A 12,426-nucleotide genomic window follows, 5' to 3' on the forward strand; every position below is an offset into this window, starting at 1 on the left:
AGATAATACGTAATAAGATGAATTGCAGTCACGGTTAATTTCTTGCTCTTTTACGGCTTGAATTGTCGTGAGTTTTTCTTGGTCTTTTTTCACTTGAATTAGGTTCAACATTATGTTGTCCATTTCGACGATTCCAGTATTTTAGTATCGGTCTGTTGTCGTGAAAGTGTTTTTCAGGTTCCCAAGTATCATCTTTCGCATCATAGCCTTTCCAACGTACCAAGTATAACCAGTTACCAGGAGTGCCTTTGTGGTCAATTACGGCTTCGACATCATATACCTCAGATTGTTCTTCTGATATTACTTTGATATGCGAAGGTGGAATATTTCGAGGTAAAAGTGCGCCAGTACCATCAACTAGGATATAGCTTCCTCCTTGGTTCTTTCTGACAATTGTATAATTTCCAATGTAGAGTGGATCTGTTTTTGCAGTTCGGTTTATATTCTTGATCATGACTTGACTACCAGATGGTATTTCCTTGATAATTCGATGAGATTTGTTAAACTTGTTTTCGGCAGCAGTTTGAGAAGTTTTGATTTTCTCGCGAATAGCTGGTAAAACAGTGTTATTAAATTTCGTAATGTGTCCATTAAACTGTTTTCTTGTTTCATTATAGTTTGTAGGAATTGACACGTCACTATAGTCCTTGAATTGATTTGGACGTCTAGCAAACATCAGTGAAAATGGTCTTGTGTCGTGTAAGGCAGTTGGCGTGTTATTTAGAGCTTCTTGGGTACTGTCAAGGTATAAGTCCCAGTCATCGTTCTTGCCTTGAAGTCTTTTATATATTATATTCTTTGTCTTTCCAACCCAACGTTCTGCAATACCATTGCTTCGAGGGTGATATGCTGTTATAAGACGATGATCGATACCAGAAACTTCAGTGTATTTGCGGATGATATCATTGACATATTCAGTTCCATTGTCGCTTTGGATAATTTTTGGACGACCGAAAAGTGATAATATGCTTCTTAATGCGAGTGCGATGGTATGTGAAGATTTATCAGGCATTGCTTTGAGTACGCAAAATCTTGTGAATACGTCTACTACAACTAGAATGTAATTGTTTCCTTGAATTGATGTAGTCATAGGTCCGGCAGTATCGATACAGATATGATCCCAGGGTGCATCAGCATAGATTGACGATAATGGATGATATCCATGTTTGGCAACATTAAACTTTTGACAATCAGGGCAGCTGTTGATACAATCTAATGCATCTTGCTTTAAGTTTGTCCAATGGATTCCTTCACTGTGTAGAGTGGTAACCATTGCTTGTGAGCCTCTGTGTCCTTCAAGATGGGTTTTGAGTAATAATTCTTGCCGTTCTTCTGGTGCTGGGGTTACAAGATCATCAGGCATCATCATGCGAGTAGTCATATTTGTGTTTTTGGAATTAGCTACTTGAGGTGTGATCCAGGTTTTATGTTGGTTTTTATCCCCCACCAGCGTTCTTTCGGATTCGAAAAGACGCGATAACATATCTGGTAGTACATTTTGAATACCAGGTCTGTGTATGATTTTGAAGTCATAATCCAATATTGTGTCTAACCATTGTATCATCATAGAATTGGCGACAGGTTGAGTGTGAATGTAAGTAAGGGCCTTGTGATCCGTATAAAGAGTGAACGGATTACCCCATAAAAATGGATGAAACTTCTTGAGAGCGAAAACAATAGCAAGTAGTTCTCGTTTAGTAGTTGAGTAATTTTTTTCAGATGTAGACAAAGCACGGGCCATGAAACCAAGATGACGGATTTGCTTATCAATGATCTGGTAGAGAACAGCACCAATGGAATAATTGCTGGCATCTGTTGCAACATAGAATGGTTCACTGAGATCAGGATGATATAAGACTGGAGCAGAAGCAAGTAGCTGTTTAATTTTTGTGAATGCATCGTCTTGTTCTTGACCCCAAACTTTGCTGGTGAGTTTGCCTTCAAAACGCAATTTATCCAATGGAGCTGTAACTTCGGATAGATTGGGCAAGTATTTCCTAAAGTAGTTTACCAACCCTAAGAAGCGTTGAATATCTTTCCCTGTGGATGGCTTTTCCCAAGAAAGTGCGTTTGTAACCTTGCGTGGATCGAGTCGAGATCCTTTGGCATCAACACAAAAACCAAGTAGGTAAACCGATGTTTGAGCAAAGTGACATTTGTCAACATTCAGGATTAAGTTAACATTGGTGAGCTTCTTGATGACATTTTGTACATGAGTAATATGTTCTTCATAAGATTTAGAAAAAATGATAATATCATCCACAAATGCAAGAGCATGAGGAACATCAGCTAGGATAGAATTGATAACTCTTTGATAACGTGAAGCAATATGCTTGAGACCAAATGGGCAACCTTTGAACATGTATTGTTGACCTTGAAATGTGAAGGTTGTTTTGACACGATCAGGTTTGTATATTTGGAAGCGATGAAAAGCTTGTCGTAAGTCTAAAGTAGTGAAAATAGTTGAACCTTGAAGTTGATCAAAAATTTCATCAATTTTGGGTATAGGTTGTTTATCATTAGATATCAAAATAGAATTCAGCAGACGAGGATCTAGGCATGGTCTATAACCTGTGAGATTCCCTTGTAAATCCTTTTTGGGTGCCAAAGTGAGAGGAGAATTCCATTCTGAACTTGGTGGAGCATATTCAATTACTTCATCTTTTAACCATGTATCAACACATTCTCGCATTACTGGCATCAGTTTGAGTGGAATACGGTAAGGTGATCGATAGGCTGTTTTGTTCTTTTCTGTATCAAGATGAATAATTGATTCAGGTACTGTGCAAAAACTATTCTTTGGTATCTGTGCATTTTGATCGAGATCGGATTTAACTGCCGCCATAAAATTTATTTGTTGATCAGTGGTACCATAAGGGGAATTGTTTGGTTCAGGAGTATCATCGATTTCTTCTTTTGCAGCAGGTTTTTTGTTTGGATGCTTTACAGCTAAATTTGTTATCAAAATATTTAATTTAGGCATCAAATCTAAACCAATGACAGCATCCGTATCAAAGGAAAGCGGAAGAACTTCGAAAATATGCGATGTGTGAATGAGAGTATCATCGTTATCACCATAAATTAAGCTTAAAGCTTTAGAAGTTGTACCGAAACGTTTACTCTTATTATCGTTTGTAGCAAAAACAATAGAACCAGAAACGTTATTATTTATATTAATGTTATTTTTATTAGCAAATGCAATATCTATCGAGCTAAAAGAAGCACCAGAGTCCACAAGGGCAAAGGTGTCGATGTTTTCTATGGTGATAGGTACATACAAAGAATGGTTAGTTTTCACTTCATTCTGTTTGCTAGTTTTTTTCTTACAGTCATAGTTTGTAGGCAAGCTACTAAGATCTATGTCCATACTGCCGTGGCTGTGCTCTTGATCATTCAAGTTGACAGCGGCAGGTGATTGTTTACTTCGATTGTGGGGACCAGAGAAACGAGCAGAACGGAAAGCTTTAGTTGGTCCATTGAACCTCTTGACTTTATCTCTGCTGCATGTAGCTGCATGGTCAGGACTCCATGGTACATTGGCAGAACATTTGTAACAGTTTTTCTTTGTAACTGTTGTTGTTGGAGTGACCTTGGTGGTGACGGTGGCAGTAGTGGCGGTATCAGCAGTGGCAATCCTTTTGAGGACTTTACATTGTTCAGTGGTATGATTACCATTACCATGAACAAGACATCTTGACTTCGGCTTGAATTGAGGTTGGCCTTGCTTGCTTGGACCACTAGCATTCTTTGGATTGTGCATCGACTTTTCAGCACCACTCACAAACGAAATCGGGTTTGACGACGATTGAGTTGTGATGTTACGCTTGGTAACACCAGCAGCCATGGCTTCATCATTGCAAATATTCGAAGAGATCACAGTACGAGCCTTGGCAGACACCTTGCACACAGAGTCTTGCTGATTCAAAGGTAAGTTCAGCAAGGAGCGGGACACTTCCTTATACAAGGCGACAGGTAAAGCACGTTTGAACAAAGCAGCAGTTCTAATATCATCTTGCCATTTTGCTGCACGTCTGATTCTTTGGAATCGGTCAGTAAAAGCCTCGATCGACTCGTTTTGCTGCATTTTGATGGTCAAGAGTTGATCAATACTGCTTAGCGTCTGAGCGACATCTTGGGTGGCGTACGTATTGATGATGATAGACCTAGCCTCATCCCAGTTCAAGCTTCGACCTTTTAGTACCTCATTAAACCAGGATCTTTGGTCTCTATTCATTTTGATTGGAACCAAGCGCATCCAGTGTTGATCGATTGCAAGTCCGTTGGAACTTACAATTAATGTAAATGTGTCCAGGAGATCTTCTACTGAATCATGAACCTCTACGTCCGTTCTCCACACATTACCAACCCATTGCCATGTAGGAAGATCATTGGGAATGAAATGATCAAAGCGGTTTGACGACTGGTTAATGGATTGTTGAGTTGTTTCAATCTTGGGAGGGTCGCAATAGGTTTGAACTTCCAAAAGGTACTTGATACAGTTTGCAATGTGTGATGCTTCATTGCGAAGGCTTTCCAGTTGATCCATAGGTAAATGGTTTGATACGCCTCTAGCAAACCTTTGTGATACTTCTTGAAGTTGCTGGCGAAGTATAGTCAAGGAATCAGTGTTACCAATACCCAGGAGACTATCATCAGCTGTCTCCATCATGTCAGCATCGTTTTGGTAAGGTAAAACCGGTTCAGTTGCTTCTTGACTTGATGAAGAACGGATATCAGCAGGAACCATAGGGCTAACATCTTGAGCGTTGTTGATGGTGTTGATTTCCATAGGTAAGTTATTTTGAGCGGCCATTTTAGAAAAGTAATAGAGCAATAAAATTTAGAATTCGTTGAAAAAAATGTGTTATCTCGTAAGAATAAAAAAGACTATAAAATTCAACGAGACTGAAAAAAGTTATATCTTTATTTAATATTATAATGTCTGGTATTTATATTCTTTTCATGGAGGCTTAATTAATTATAACTGAAGATCTATCGTGAATAAACTTTAATGTAAAGATCTGTTCCAGGTTATGCAAGTGGGCTGTTTTATAATTATTTCTTAAGTAGATTTGTTTTTATGTCGCATTGCATCCGGAGTTATATTAAAAACTTGCATTGAGTTAAAGGAGTGGAATTAGTTATGACCGAATAATAGAGAAAAGACTGTAATAAATCTTTGTAAAGCATTCACTACTCTAATTTCTTATAAATTGAATATGAATCATGTTTAAAGTATGTTGGAATACGACACATATTTTATGAAAACAAACAAAATCGTTCACACACCATTCCCACTCCATAGTGAAGTCATGATTAAAAATGTGAATAAGGAAAACAAAACTGATCCGTATTACGAAGGTCCTTTTTATATAAGTGGAATGACAACTAATGGCAGTTACATATTAGTTGACAAACAAAATAACCTCTTATCAAGAGATGTACCAACCTCACACTTAAAACTTATTGCATTACCCAGCAATAAAAGTGCAGAATCAATCGATGACCAACATTATGAGATTCAAGCAATTATACAACACAAAGGAACTCCAGGTAATTACCAGTACCTTGTTCATTGGAAAGGATACGATGATCCTATGGATTACACTTGGGAACCTACTTCTAGTTTTGATGATCGATCTTCAATTGAAACATATTGGGCTCGTCGTCAAGCAGGTAATAATACTGCTGTCTCAAAGAAAGCAAGATTACCCAAACGTACCGTTCCTACTCGTGATCATCACAGTAGAAGCAAGAGATCAAGACGTTAAATTGTCTAAGTAGTTGACCGTCTTTTTCCCTAAGACAATTTTTCCTAAAGAAGGTTTTTTTTTACTATCAGGTTTTTATGACAACTTACTACTACGATCTACCCTCAATTATACTATGTCTATTTATCTGCCCTATGATCATTATCGCACTTATTGTGTATGACAATTACTTTTTCCTGAATCTTCACTTATCCTTTTACCGTTTGCTTCAAACTAGAAGGGGGCAATGTTGTATCCACACAACTAATAAAGTGAACATTCATGGATAAACTTGGATACTACAGAATTATAGTCTAACCAGATCTCTATTAATAAACGTGAGAATTCTGCAATAGCCAATCTTGCCCTGTTGTCCTACCAGCGTTCTAAAAGACTATATCGGAACCTGATTACAACAACGGCAGTTCAATCCTATTCTATAATTATCGTTAGATCAATAGTTTAATTACTTCATTGTCCCTTGATTCGTCAAGTAGACAGCGGCTATTGATTATCCACTATCCTTCCTTATATTCCATATCATTCTTTTAACCGATCAATTGAAATAGCGGTAAAGACCCAGACATTCAAAAAGTATAAATACCCTCAATATTTTTATTAATAAAGTCATATACATAATCTTTAGTTTCACAACTATCGTCTTTTTGTAGTTTTTGTCTTCTATTTCATATTTGGCAAAACAATGCGCTTGAACCAGTTCAGCAGGAATGGATTCTTTTGGCGATGCGGCTCAACCACCTATGCGTGCGGTCGTAGCCGTATTTCTTACCTGGATGGATCCTTCTTTCAAGGTCGCAAGTCAATTATCCATCAAACACTGTTAGTAGTGTATCTCTTTCTGCTGCAAGTCCCAAACGGAAAAATATCTACCATGACTGGACTTAGCCTGCCAACTGTCCGCAGCATTGTCAAAGATATCTATCAAGTAATGGAGGCAGATCTTCGAATTGAAGATGTTCAAGTTGGTACGTGATGCTTTGTTGATATCAGAGTATGTAATTAATTAGTCATACTTAGGTGGGATTGGCAGTGATGGACAGCCAATTGTTGTTGAAATAGATGAGAGCAAATTTGGTAAAAGAAAGTACAATAAGGGAAAGAGGATAGACGGTGTTTGGGTTGTTGGAGGTGTAGAGCGCACGCCCGAACGTAAGGTGTTCTTGCTGACGGTACTTAACCGCAACCAAAATATCTTGAAGCTCATAGTCGATACTTTTGCTAAGGATGGTAACATTTGAAATATGTATATAATTGATGATCAGTGCACCTAACCCTTGTTTACATGCTCACTTGTCATGGTAGACTGCTGGAAAGGCCATAAGGGGATTGACAGCGATCCAAGTCGAAATTTAGTTGTTCAAACGGTCAATCACTCCAAAACATTTCGCGATCCAAAGACAGGTGCCTGCACTAACACAATAGAAGGTACATACTTCTGTAGATCATAGAATTCTTAAACAATGCTAACAACCTGCTATTAGGTGTTAAGGATACATAAGATTATAGTCACTTTATTTTAGTAAAAGGAATCTCATATGATCCTAAATAATATGTTGACATAACTTTGGAATCATTTATAACATTATTCCCAGCACAGATCAATAAAAGACTTTGATTAGATTTTTATATTAGGCTTTATTCATATTAACTTCACACAGTCAAATGTATGGCGTGGTTGTAATATAGTTTATTGATAATATGAGCATGTTGAATAAGGAATGACAATTATTTACCGGATCATCATTAAGTCACGCAAACATTTATCCTAACTGAGATATTATTATTAGCCATAATATCCAATCACGGAACTAGAGGATTTTATATTCATCCGTACCGTCTCCTAAATAGTCCTACATCCAGAGTTATCTGAAACCATCCCAATAGCATAATTGACAATACAAGCTAGGAACAGGCTAAACTAATAATTAGAAATAGTAATCATCTATTCTGTCGAATTGATCATAAATCTGTCCTAATTCTTTATCCGTATCATGTCTATAAATACTCTCACTTTTTACATGTAGAATTAATCATATTCAATCTTGGTTATCTTAACTTAATAAAGAGATACCAAGTTCTAACAGTATTTCTTTATCTTTGTTGTTATACTACTTTTACCTAAAACCCCCTATCCTAAGCATTTTTTACTGTTAATTACTTGCAATGAATTCTACTACTGGTGAAAACTCTTTCAATAGTGGTGCTGCTCCTAATGGTGACAACATGTCTATGGCTACTGGGTCCATTGATTTGTCGTCCTTTGCTGGTTCCTCTCCTCTAACCGATGATGGAACTGCTATGGTCTTGGATTCCTTTTTAGTGCCTTCATCCTCCACTGGTGAGAGGGAAGAGCTACTGCTGCGCCAGAATCTCACGCAATTGCGCAGTGAATTTAATGGCTTTTTGGAAGCGTTCACGACGGCTAGACTTGCTGGTGATGAGGCAGCTGCAGATCATGCGCTCCAACAGATGGATCGTACCAAGCGCAGGTTGACTGCTATGCAAGAGTACAGTTCTATTCTTGGGAAGACCGCTTCGCCTAATGCAAGCATTAGTAGCAGAAATGCAGGTTTGACATTGTCTCATAGAGACTTACCGAAATTCCAATTGGCATCGAGTGTTGTGCGTCCGTTTCCCAATGAAGAGGTATTCGAGTCTGTTGAGCACTTCTTGGCCAGGTTTGAGAATATTATCAAAGGTTCCGCTTACCGTGATGTTGAGCAAGTTTGGAAACAATTTTTAGCTTTGTGCTTGCCATATAGTGATAATGCTTGGGTTGAAACTGATTTGCGTAAATGCAATACATGGGCTGAAGCAAGAGCTGCTTTTAAGGAGCACCACGGCTCAAGTTTGGCCACTCGACATTATACTGATTTGGTTTTTACGATGCAAATGAGCAACAAAGAGTCTATTGGTGATTATTCCAAAAAGTTTCTTCAAGCTGTGTATAATGCTGGGCTTCCTAGTGATGATCCACGCATTGCTGACCGTTTCTTGGCTTCTTTGACCTTATCTGTGCAAACGTTGATAAGAGTGACTGTCGCTAGAGTTGGCAAGAGCAAAGCTGATACGAATGAAAAATGGACTGTGGAATATATCACACAGGTTGGTCGTGACATTTTGGGTGATGATAACAAGCTTTATGCAGAAGCTACTGCTTTGATTCCTGGTGCGAACAAAAGTGACACAGTGAAGTCTAGATACAGTGAAAATGGTTCTCGAGGTGATGGGTCTTTGTCTGGGCACAGAAGACATCAATTTAAAAGAAGAAGCCATAATATGACCAAGGTCAATAAGAATTATTTTTGCACCCACCATGGTAAAAATGGTACACATGACACAGTTGATTGCTTTACCGCAAAAAGAGTTGAAAAAGCTAATACGAACAAAAAATGCTTTAAATGTGGGCAACCCTGGTCTAAAGAACATAAATGCAAAAACAATGACAAGAAAGTATTCGCAGTGACGAGTCATAAAAATGACAATAATCCTGACGATGATGTTGTAAAAGATAAAACGGCCTTATTGGATCAAGCTACCTCTGAAGTAAATACTATGATGGAAGGATTAAGCTATGATTGTAAGTACCAAAATAAAGAGAGAACACTTGATAAAAAAGAAATTAAAGCCAATGCATTTAATTTACTTACTCCGATTATTATAGAGAACGAAAAGCTCATGGGTCTTGTTGACACTGGAAGCGATACAAGCTTTATTGATATAAATGCTTTCACTAAAAAATTGAAATTAAATAAAATAAACAAAATTAGTGGTTCCTATAATTTCTTATCTCATAATAATGATGTTTCTCGTATTGGTATTACTGATCCATTGAAATTTAAGTATTCAAATGGAATTATGTTTGAACATTCCCTAGAAATTATGAAATTCAATACAGGATTCGATTTTGATGTTCTGCTTGGCACCGATATCTTACCAAAAATGAATATTGGTTTAACAGGTGTAGCGTTCAGACTTAGTAGTGAACATTCACACTCTGATACAGCTACTGATGAAATTCAAATTTTAGAAAATATAAATATTGACCAAGTGAATGAATTTGAACCTGATAATTCGCCTGCCGGAACAGCCGAGCAAAGAGCAAATTTCTTTGATACAATCAAAGATGTTTTGAAAAGGAACCAGAGTATTCCAGTGACATCGTCATGTCCTATGCCTGAGTCAATTATTCATTTACCAACGAAAGAAGGTGCCACGGCTTATAGACGGCAGTATCCAATTCCGCACGCTTTAAGACCTTTTTTAGATAAGCAAATTGAAGAATGGTTAAAGACGGGAACTATCATAAAGTCCAAAGTTAACACATCTTTTAACAGTCCACTTCTCTTAGTTCCAAAGAGAAACAAAGCAGGCGAGATAGTGAATCATCGCGTATGTTTGGATGTGAGATTACTTAATAATATATTGCCTCCTACTTTCAATTATCCTGTTCCCCTGATCAGAGATATCTTTGATAATTTGAATGGTAAAAAAGTATTTTCTACTATTGACTTATCTAATGCATATCACCGATTTAAAGTTGCACCTGAAGATGTTCATAAATTAACATTCACACATGATAATGCTCAATATTCCTTCATAAAAGGATGCTTTGGAGTAAAAATGTTGACATCACAATTTCAAAAATGCCTTGCTATTCTCTTTGATGGGATATCTTGTGTTCAGAATTTTGTAGATGATTGCATTGTAGCCAGCGATAGCTTTGAGCAACATGCAGAAGATGTGAAGTTAGTATTAGAGAAATTGACATCTGTGAATTTGATTGTAAATCCAGATAAATGTGTATGGTTTCAACATTCAGTCAGACTCTTGGGTTTTGTAGTAAATACTACTGGCACTAAAGTAGATCGCAATAAGTTGACCAATGTTCAGAACTGGCCAATCCCAAATCAAAGTCATAAGCATGTACAACAGTTTATGGGCTTAATTAATTATTTTAGAGATTATGTTCCAATGATTTCACGAGTTGCTGAACCAATCACAAGATTGAGTAATGCTGTGAACATTAGAGAACTATGGACCGATGAACAAACGAACAGTTTCAATGCATTGAAAGCCATACTACAATCAAACCTTGTACTGCATTATCCAGACTTAAGTAAAAAGTTTTTTGTGGCAACTGATGCATCCCTATATGGCGTCGCAGCTGTCCTATATCAAAAGGATGAATTACAGCGTGATAAATATATAAGCTTCGTATCCTCTTCTTTGACACCATCTCAAAGGCGATGGAGTACGACTAAAAGGGAATTATATGCAATCATTTTAGCACTCAAAAAATATAGAAAATTCTTATGGGGAAAACACTTTACTATTTATAGTGACCATAAAGCTTTAGTCTACTTACACACACAGAAAATAGCTAATCCTATGATGATTGGTTGGATGGAAACACTTCTCGATTTTGATTTTGATGTTGTCCATATTCCTGGTGTTTTAAACAAGCTCCCCGATCAATTAAGTCGTTTGTATCCTCCTTTAGAAGATGATAACAAACTGGTGGAGGATAGTGTTTATAAGAAAAACAAGAATAATCTTAAAATTAAAAAAGTTGTTGTAAAAAGAAAGAAGTATTGCAGAGACAAATCAATTAATGTACTCGCTACTCGATTAATAGAAAATAAAAATGAGCTAACTGATTACCTAACTCCTCCTGAAGAAGAGAGAGATGCCATATTAAGAGAAACTCACTCATATGGTCATTATGGTTACCAAGCTATCGTACGTGATATTCACAGTAGAGGTATGCATTGGACCAATATATATGATGAAGCAAAAAACATTGTTAGTTCATGCAGTGAATGTCAGAAGCACAACATAAATAAGAGAGGTTATCATCCATTGACCAATGTTGTAGCTCATAGGCCGTTTGATCATATTGCTATAGATCTTGCTGGACCACTTCCTGCTACTGGAGATGATTATATATATCTATTGGTTCTAACTGATATATGTACCAAGTACATTGTGATTAGACCATTAAAGAATAAACAATCCGATACAGTTGCAAAAGAACTTATAAGTATCTTTGGAGACTATGGATTCCCACGTATCATCCAGAGCGATAATGGAACAGAATTTAGAAATTCACTGATGAGTCATATTTCAAAGAACCTTGGTATAGATCGTAGATATTCTACTGCGTATCATCCACAAGGTAATGGTAGATGAATTAACGTGTAATTATACCTGTTTGAGGAAGAATAGTAGACTATGTTACGATCCATATTCGTGCATCTTTTACTTCTATTCTAGGTCTATAACCGAGATACGACATTCACTTGCTCCGAGGTCGAGGTTGTGCGTTAACATGGTAGGCTTCGAGAAATATATGTATAGGGACGATCTCATTCGAATCATAGATAAATCATTCTCCGATAGGGGTGTTGAAGTCGTGTATGAACAGGTTGCGGTGTCCGACACCAGGTTGTTTATTGTCAATAGGATGTTGTTGGACTATGAACGCTTCACCGATGATCTTGTCACAACATTGGAGAATATAGATATTACCCCTCATGACATATGGGTGGTACCGATATTCGAGAATGAGATTGATAATGACAGACTGCCGGTGTTCATCAGATATTCAAGGCTCATGCTCGGTATTGCTAACGGTCCCAAGACGAATATGTTC

At 37.3% G+C, this 12,426-nt stretch overlaps 4 protein-coding genes across 4 annotated transcripts; 3 read left to right on the forward strand and 1 right to left on the reverse strand.

The window, feature by feature from the left end:
- Nucleotides 1–34: 34 nt before the first annotated feature.
- RO3G_03749 (uncharacterized protein) lies at nucleotides 35–4,813 on the reverse strand (the record flags this gene model as incomplete). Its single annotated transcript, XM_067658339.1, has 1 exon — nucleotides 35–4,813. One exon carries the CDS (start codon nucleotides 4,811–4,813, stop codon nucleotides 35–37), a length of 4,779 nt encoding a protein of 1,592 aa, XP_067514440.1.
- A 784-nt stretch (nucleotides 4,814–5,597) lies between these two features.
- Nucleotides 5,598–5,771, forward strand: RO3G_03750 (uncharacterized protein; the record flags this gene model as incomplete). Its single annotated transcript, XM_067658340.1, has 1 exon — nucleotides 5,598–5,771. One exon carries the CDS (start codon nucleotides 5,598–5,600, stop codon nucleotides 5,769–5,771), a length of 174 nt encoding a protein of 57 aa, XP_067514441.1.
- A 682-nt stretch (nucleotides 5,772–6,453) lies between these two features.
- On the forward strand, nucleotides 6,454–7,009 carry RO3G_03751 (uncharacterized protein; the record flags this gene model as incomplete). Its single annotated transcript, XM_067658341.1, has 2 exons — nucleotides 6,454–6,736; nucleotides 6,789–7,009. 2 exons carry the CDS (start codon nucleotides 6,454–6,456, stop codon nucleotides 7,007–7,009), a joined length of 504 nt encoding a protein of 167 aa, XP_067514442.1.
- Nucleotides 7,010–7,934: 925 nt separating this feature from the next.
- Nucleotides 7,935–12,055, forward strand: RO3G_03752 (uncharacterized protein; the record flags this gene model as incomplete). Its single annotated transcript, XM_067658342.1, has 3 exons — nucleotides 7,935–11,535; nucleotides 11,680–11,949; nucleotides 12,048–12,055. 3 exons carry the CDS (start codon nucleotides 7,935–7,937, stop codon nucleotides 12,053–12,055), a joined length of 3,879 nt encoding a protein of 1,292 aa, XP_067514443.1.
- Between the last annotated feature and the right edge of the window lie 371 nt (nucleotides 12,056–12,426).

This window comes from Rhizopus delemar, genomic scaffold, assembly GCF_000149305.1.
Source record: "Rhizopus delemar RA 99-880 supercont3.2 genomic scaffold, whole genome shotgun sequence".
NCBI classification, from domain to species: domain Eukaryota; kingdom Fungi; phylum Mucoromycota; class Mucoromycetes; order Mucorales; family Rhizopodaceae; genus Rhizopus; species Rhizopus delemar.